Here is an 8921-nt window from a genome sequence, read left to right on the forward strand (position 1 = left end):
CACCAGTATATTATATCTTACCTAAGCAACCTATTCATATCTGTCAGTATGTAAGAACCAGACATGCTGGCAACTCCTTCAAAATCACAGCGTGGATCCTTTGGTTCCAAGGAAGTCCTTTGATTCTTGTAATGGCTGGGCACCACACTTAAGGAACTGTAGGCAAGTGTTTCTCAAGAGTACAGTACTTGAATTTGCCCTTCTTATAAATTACTTGGTCTCCCAGCCCCCTCTCCTGCCAATCACCTATTCCATAAGGAGGGATGAAAAAACACACACAATACAAACAGCTTGTTGTGAGACATGGAGAAAAATGGATTAAAGTTGGTGACTATTAAAATGACTGTTTTAGAAGCCAAGGTGCAGTCGTGCCTGGCCCACTACTAGATTGCATGTTAAGACTCCAACTTGCACCAGTAACTAGAATTCATTTTATGGAAGGAAAGAAAAAGGGGCAGAGCTTGAAAAGCTGACTCCATACAAGTCTCTGGAACATCTTGGCAGATGGCTACTGTGCAACTCTAACCTCTTACTGAAAATTATCAATATATAAAGAGGAAGGAAAGTCAAATACAGCAATATACAGGGTTTTTTGGGGGGATGGTTATAAACAATTAAACCAAAAGGAATTAATAGACGTGACAGCTTGTAAAATGCCTCATATATACCAAGAGCACTACAATATTCAGAAATTGTTTAGACTTTTAAACAGAATACTTCTAGTATGACAGAAAGTTTGGTTAATGTGCGAATGATAATAATTTCCTGTTGGTAAAGATGCTGGTAGTTTTTACATTTTTACTACTGAACACCTTGCTTTTTTTATTATTATTGCTGAATATTATAGAATCTTTTTAAAAAAACCTAGAGCAACAATCAATTAAGACAATGAATTTGCTATCTTCTGAGGAGGCAATTAGTTATGTTTTATTATTTGTTTTATTATTTTATTGTTCATTAATACTTTTGCTTCTGATAGTGATACTGCAGAAAACTAAGTGAAAAGAGGCATTGTATTAGGCTTCAATATCATCAGCCTGGTGAATTTGGGACATTAATAATAACGTATAAATTGGAACCCGCAAGAACCTGATACACAGCCTTGAGGATGGTGATTTATTTTCAAAAACTCGCTGCTTGTTTTTTGTTTCATATTCTTAATGGTTGATTTAAAGGTATCCCTTGTTCCTCTACAGTATTTGTATTTGGGAAAAACTCCACTGAACTCAGGGCGACTAATTTCTGAATAAAACTGTACAGCATATTGTAAAAGGGCTGCAATTCTATACATGTTAAATGGACATTAGATCACACAGTGACAATGAGATTAATTCACCATTAAAGAGGATCAAGCTGTAAAATGGGTTGCACTATAGACCCTTCAGATACAAACCTAACCCCAGGATTCCTCTTGTGCCCTTCATCGTGTCTCTTGAGTAGACACTCGAGACATTCCCCCCCCCTTGTACACGTTGGCAACACGTGTCCAAGTAAAACAACAAACAGAAAAAAGGGGAGAAGGGGGAATAAGCTGCCCCGACCTACAAGGAAAGTTTGAATTCTCTATACTTCCATTTAAAAGCTTCCCTTCCCCCAAATTCCCCTAAAAGGAAACTTCTATTATTTTAAAAGGAGGTGGAAGATGTGTTGTTGTTGTTTTTTTGCAGCACATACGCCAAAAGTGCCGTAAATCACCTGTGGAACCCGATCATGGGCATATATACGTATATATATTTAGAGCTAAACCACTACAAGCCCAATTTGACTTACTCCTAAGTAAGTGTGCTTGGGACTGCAATCATACGCTAGCACCCTAGGTATGTTTACCCCTAGGTGTGTCTGCTCCAACAAGAATTTCCCTCTCTGTTCAAAGGGGTGGGTTTTGCTCCCGAGTAAAGCGTAAACCGGGCTGCAGCCTTCAAGAAATCGTCACCCGCCCCTTTTAAAAAGTCTGGTGTGCAAAACAACGTACACACACACTTTGATTTCTGAAGCGACTTCTCTCTACTCGTCAGCCTAAGACGCGTGCAGAGAGGTCTGAAAAGGGTTACCAAGCCCCACCATAAACTCCCTCGAAAGAAACAAAAAAAAAAAACATCCGGAAACCCCCCGAGAGAGAGAGAGAGAGGCCAGCAATACCAGCAGGAGGGTGTCCAGCCCGGGTCTCGGCTTTAACCTTAGGCGGCGACGACATGGCTCGCTCTGAAGCGCCCGCAAACTTGCGCCACTAGGAACTGAGCACCAAAAAGGTCCCAACCGACCCCTTTCAAACACAAGCCACGCCCCCCGCGTCCCCCCCCCCCCGGTTGTCAACGTGGCTCCTGGACGCCGCGCTGCGCACGAGTCTGTCGTCAGAGCGCGGCGCGACGTGGGAGGGAGGCTGGAGGGCCATGGGCGGGGCTAGGCTTCCTTGTTCCTCTGTCTCCTTGTATCTCGGGGGGGGGGGGGGGCGGGCTCGGCCTGTGTTGTTTTTCCTTTGCTAGCGAGGTGTTTGGTGGACTGACGTGAAAATGTATAGCAAAAAATGAAACCCATAGGGATGTTCGTCCTGGATTACAATTCGCCTGCTAAAAGGGATTGCAGTCCATTGAAAGGCACCCACTGACACAAATCTCTTTAGACTTTTAAGGTGCCACCATCGTTTTGCTTTTATGATTGTGTTGGTTTTGTTCTGCAGGCCAAAAAAAAAAAAAAAAAAGATTAATACAGCTACCTAACTCTTTGAACGTTTTTGACATGAGATGGAGATGCAAAGGGTGTTTTAAAAGGATTTGGAAAAATTAATGGAACCACCCACCCATCAAGTTGCTAGTGAAGCTTGTTCTTCAAAAAGTCTCCAGTTTATGAATGTGAGATACTGGGTTTCTGTATCAACATTTCAAAATGCCAGGAAATGGCTTGATATTGCTGCAGGATACAATGGTCACATAGCGGGGAGAGGAGATGCTGAGCTTTACATAACAAAGGACAGCCTCAATGTTGACAACACCAATGGCAGCAGTCAAGATGTCTACTGGATACTGTCTTGTGCTCACTACTGTTCACACCACAAAAGGGAACATCCCAGAAACAGACTTGGTTTTTCATCAATTAACCACTTACCCAAACACAAACCAATTGTCAGGAATGTTTCTCAACAAGTAAATACTGTATCCATAACCACATGTTCCAAGTATTTGTATCCTTGTCAGGAAAGTAAAGATTTTGCCTGAGTAAAATCTATCGGCTGTTTCTCTAATAAATTCAGAAATGAAGCAGCTAGCTTGTGTACAGTGGAATTCTTGCCAAGCTGCTTATGTTTTGGATTAGAGCAGTGGGATAGGGATAGTCAAAGAACCAAGGTTACTCCCATTTTTTCCACGCATTATGCTTAATTTTTCATACTTAAAGCGTTTCAATGTGTACAATGAATTGCTGAGTCACCAAAAAGCCTTAAGCCTTGTGGTTTCTATTAAATGCTACAGAGGGAAAATAGAAACAACATTTCCCTCTTGGGGCTAATGCAAATAAAGAATAAAAATTTTAAAAAGTGAAAACTTAGTTATTGAAGAGATAATTCTTTACCAGCTGCTGGATGAGCAAATAAATTCCGAAAATATGGCGGAAGACTAAAATAATTGCTATACTGAAACCAGGCAAAGAAATATCAGACCCCAAAAGCTATAGGCCAATCTCCCTACTCTGTATTTTATATATACTGTTTGAATTAATGATATTAAACCATCTGGCCCCTAAAATTGAAACTCTTATAATTTCAAAACAGGCAGACCTAGCAAGAGCTATATGGCAACCCAACTTATAGAAGATAGTTTTGAAACACATAAAATAAGTGGAGAAGCATTTGTCAACCTTACAGCAGTATATGATACTGTCCACAATCAACTGCTGCTCAAAAAGCTCTGGCTCCTTACTAAAGATCATGGACTAACAGAAATTGTCACCTTTCTGTTTCAAAACCAAAAATTCTTTGTTGAATTAAACCGGAAAAGGCTAGGCTAAACCTATGGGGGGAGGAACCTCTTAGTTTTTTGCCAAATGGATGATTGTTGGAAGAGTGTATACCAACAGAACAAGACTGTAGCTAGACCATCTGGAAGTCACTTAATAGATTTCAAAGCCAAGTTGGAATATCAAAGAATAATCAAGTAAAATGGGGCTACTTGAATACACGACAATTTTTCTGTGATTGTGGAGAAATTCAATCAATGTGGCACTTATGTGCATGCAATTTATGCCCCATCATGTATACAAAAGAAGATCTTGCAAATGACCAAAATGCTGCTATCGAAGTAGCCCACTTTTGGTCAAAAATAGTCTATCTTACCATTTTAATTTGTTTTAATTTTATTATATTTCATATATATCCATAATTTTAAATTGTGCAACAGTCTCTTTTGAAGAAAGAAAGAAAGAAAGAAAGAAAGAAAGAAAGAAAGAGTATGAACTTTGTCTATGTCAACATCCTGTGCTTAGGGTTGATCATAAATACTGTCCATAACCTTCAGAGTACTGAGGCTATGCAGCTGTTTCCTTACTCCCTTAAAGGGTCCAAGTTACAGACATGTACATGTAAATGTACTGCTACCATCTGGCTGTTTAAGCTGCTAGAATGTCCTACCTACTACAATTTAATTTATTAAACTGTCCCACATATTATGAGGGATGAGACATGGTACTTGGGACCTAGCATTTAAGCTCTAAATACAGAATGCAAGTGACTTACGTGTAAGTTATTTAAGAAAATAATTTAAAAGTAAAAATAGAGTTTCTAAAAAAATTTAAAAGTGTAAAAAGCAGGCAAATAGAATACTTCTTTAATAAAATTACCTATTTATATTCATAGCTTTAGATTTTATGCCTATCAGTGTTTTGCAAAACATAGATGGCTACAATTAAATCTTTGTCTTAAGTTATTTTGAAATTAAGGAATTTTCATATGAGTAGTTGTTTTAGTTAATTACAATTAACTAAAACAACTGTGCTGCTGGATGAAACGGATTTTCTGGATCCATTTCAATTGGGTTTCAGGCCGGGTTTTGGTACAGAGACTGCCTTGGTCGCCCTGTATGATGACCTTTGCCGGGAGAGAGACAGGGGGAGTGTGACCCTGTTGATACTCCTGGACCTCTCAGCGGCTTTCAACAACATCGACCATGGTGTCCTTCTGGATAGGCTGGCTGGGTTGGGAGTTGGGGGCACTGTTTTACGGTGGTTCCGCTCCTTCCTGGCTGACCGTGTCCAGAGGGTGGTGCTGGGGGACAGTTGCTCTGTCCCATGGCATTCATGTCATGGGGTTCCTCAGGGCTTGATACTGTCCCCCATGCTTTTTAACATCTACATGAAACCGCTGGGAGAGATCATCAGGAGGTTTGGGCTGAGGAGTCAGCAATATGCTGACGACACTCAGCTCTACCTCTCGTTTTTCACCAATCCAGGTGAGGCGGTTTCTGTGCTGAACTCGTGTCTGGACCTGATACAGTGGGGTCTCTACTTAAGAACGTCCCTACTTAAGAACAATCCAACTTAAGAACAACTCCATTTGCTAAATTTTGCTTCTACTTGAGAACAGAAATCCAAGATAAGAACAGGAAAAAAAAAACTTTCCTGCTCTTTTTTTAACCTTAGGTCATCTTAGGTTAAAAAAAATTCTCCCCCTAGTGGTAGAGTACGTATTAACCAGCTTTGCATTAGTTCCTATGGAAACTAATGCTTCAATGTACAAACGCACCTCTACATAACAAAAAAACAGCCAGAACGGATTAATTGGTTTTCAGTCCATTCCTATGGGAAATTTTGCTTCAACTTAAGAACGTTTCAACTTAAGAACACCATTCCAAAACGGATTAAGTTCTTAAGTAGAGGTTCCACTGTAGTTTCTATGGACGGAAAAGAGCAGATATGGATTAAATGGTTTTCAATGCATTCCTATGGGAAATGCAGATTCAACATAAGAACTTTTCAACTTGAGAACCACCTCCCAATATGGATTAAGTTCTTAAGTAGAGACCCCACTGTAATGGACTGGATGAGGGTCAATAAATTGAAACTCAATCCAGACAAGACGGAAGTGCTGTTAGTGGGTGCTTCGCCAGACAGTCTGGAGGGCCATCTCCCTGCCCTGAATGGGGTTACACTCCCCCTAAGGGACAGGGTCCGCAGCTTGGGGGTGCTGCTGGACCCCAGTCTAACACTGGAAGCCCAGGTGGACTCGGTGGCCAGGGGCGCCTTCCTCCAGCTGCGGAAACTATACCAGCTACGGCCCTACCTGGATGAGCGGAGTCTCATGGCAGTTACACATGCACTGGTAACATCCCGTATAGATTACTGCAATGCGCTTTACGTGGGGCTGCCTTTGAAGACGGTCCGGCAACTGCAACTGGTTCAGAATCGAGCGGCGCGGCTGGTGAGTGGTGTGGCCGCCAGGGAACATATCAAGCCAATTCTGTATAAGTTACATTGGCTACCAGTTGCTGCCCGGGCCCAATTCAAAGTGCTTGTTTTGACATATAAAGCCCTAAACAGCTTGGGCCCTGGATACTTGAAGGACCGCCTCCTTCCATATGAGCCTACCTGGCAGTTAAGATCTAGCCAGGGGGCCCTTTTGAAAGAGCCGTCCCTCAAGGAGGTAAGAGGGACGGCTTGCACACAAAGGGCCTTTTGGGCAGCTGCCCCCAGACTATGGAATGCCCTCCCGACTGAGATTCGTCTGGCGCCGACACTGATGACATTTCGGCGCCAGGTCAAAACCTTCCTGTTCCAGAAGGCTTTTAACTGAAATAATATTAGCTGTGGGTCTGATGGCAATTTTATATATATTTTAATTGTATTTTAATTGTACATATCTTTATTGTATTTTAAATGCTGTAAGCTGCCCAGAGACCTTTGGGTAGTGTGGGTGGCAAATAAATAAATAAATAAATAAATAAATAAATAAATAAATAAATAAACAAACAAACAAACAAACAAACAAACAAACTAACTAATTAATTAATTAATTAATTAATTAATTAATTAATTAAAACAGGTACAGTTACACTGTAGAAGAGTGTAGCGTTCACCCTTATTATGTGAAGTAGTTATGAATATTAATGTTGTAGGCTAATATTGTTGAGAGATGGAGCCGAGAGAAATGTAATAAAGAGGCGGAGTCAGGGAGACAGAGTCAGGGAGAGTCAGAGTGAGAAAGTGGAGAAGGAGATAGAGTGTGGTATTTGGGAGCTCTGATGTGATTAGAGTGAAAAATAAATAAGAAATGTAATAACAAATAGAAGGTTGTGACTGATGCAAAGCAACCAACATGAATTTGACACAACTCTGGGAGGCAGTGGAAGATAGGAGGGCCTGGCATGCTCTGGTCCATGGGGTCACAAAGAGTCGGACACGACTAAACGACTAAACGAAACGAATGATTAATAACAACATCTGTAATCAATAAAAACATTTTATTTAAAAGACAGCAAAGTTTGGACCTGAATCTTCATCCTTCCATAATTAATGTTCATTTAGTGATCAACTAGTGGCAGCAGGGTAAAAAGGAGTAGTGGTTTGCCTTTGTGTGCTCTGTGTTTGGAGAGTCAGGCAAGGGGCATGGGGGCGAACGTTACAATGAGTTATATTATTCCTCATTACACTATAATGTGACTTACTTATGCCTCTATAATCACCCCTGGAATAATTAATTAGAAGTAACTTGGCAATTTTTAAAACATGACCAAATTCTGCTACTGGGTAGAAGCTTAAAGCATGTAAATATGTGTAGTAATAATCAGCAGATTTTTGTTACAGGATCATGGACAATGCTGAGCAGCTGGAACAACATGTTAGAATAACTAAGTACCACCTTATATCAGAATCTAACCACTGAGATCTAGAATTTCTCAAGTGCATATTTTAATAGACAAATGTTAGCGAGTACAGGACTGTGGGAAGAACTGGCACAGGCAGAAATTGTACTTAATGCTGGGGCTTATGTGCCAACTATCTATGTTTAGATAGACATGGAGATATATAATTACCCCCAAAAATATATATGCAGGTCTATCTTGTTGTGATCCAGCAATCCCTCTGTACTCAAAGAGTGTGAACTGTGTTTAGAATGGTACAACCCCAGCTAAAGCCTACTGGGTGAAATTACACATCAATCAGCATTTTTTTCCTTCCCCTTTCCATCACAAGCGTGTGCACACCAACTCTAGATGCTAAATTTGTCTTTTATGCCTTTATGCCTGACACACCCAACTTTATCTCTCCTTCCCATCAGATTCCAAAGAAACTGCTATGTGCCTAGACTAGTGTCTGATGTCAGTAATGGACCGGATGAGTGCTAACAAACTGAAACATAATCCAGACAGGACAGAGGTGCTCCTGGTCTCAAGGCAAATCAGGGGTTAGAGATCCAAGCTGTACTGGATGAGGTGAAACCACCACCCCCCACGCCCCGAAAAATCACGTATGCAGTTTGGATGCACAGGTTTGAGCAGCAGCCAGCAATATATTTGTACAGTTAAAGCTCTTTCTTGTGTGCCTTACCAGACCTTGATCCTGCTAATGTGACAGAACAGAAATCCATGCTTAAAAAGAATAAAGCTGAAGATGTCATAATAACCTGTACTTTGATACTTGTTTTGCAAATCTGGATACACTGTATGTGGACACTGATTCTTCAGAGCCAAATATGTTGTGACACATCAGTTTTGCTGCTGCAATAACATTCCTTTAAAGGTGATTAAGTGGCATTGCTTTTAAAATATGTATATATGGTATATTAAAGTATACAGACCGAATGTAGAAAGACCTGAGCAACTGATATTTTAAAATCTCATGCTTCATTTTTTTTCAAGAATGATGATTCAGGACTCCCATTCCCACCAGCAAATAGGGAGCATCTCTGAAATATAACTATGGGGATAAAAAGTCTTTAA

General features: G+C 40.6%; 1 protein-coding gene across 1 annotated transcript in view; it reads right to left on the minus strand.

The window, feature by feature from the left end:
* DAP (death associated protein) overlaps positions 1 to 2300 on the minus strand; it is a 45273-nt gene extending 42973 nt beyond the window's left edge. Inside the window, exon 1 of the mRNA XM_020815563.3 lies at positions 2140 to 2300. Within this exon, the coding sequence (XP_020671222.2) occupies positions 2140 to 2194 (55 nt within the window). The 5' untranslated portion in view covers positions 2195 to 2300. The remainder of the gene's footprint in view (positions 1 to 2139) is intronic.
* Between the last annotated feature and the right edge of the window lie 6621 nt (positions 2301 to 8921).

This window comes from Pogona vitticeps, chromosome 4, assembly GCF_051106095.1.
Source record: "Pogona vitticeps strain Pit_001003342236 chromosome 4, PviZW2.1, whole genome shotgun sequence".
NCBI classification, from domain to species: Eukaryota; Metazoa; Chordata; class Lepidosauria; order Squamata; family Agamidae; genus Pogona; species Pogona vitticeps.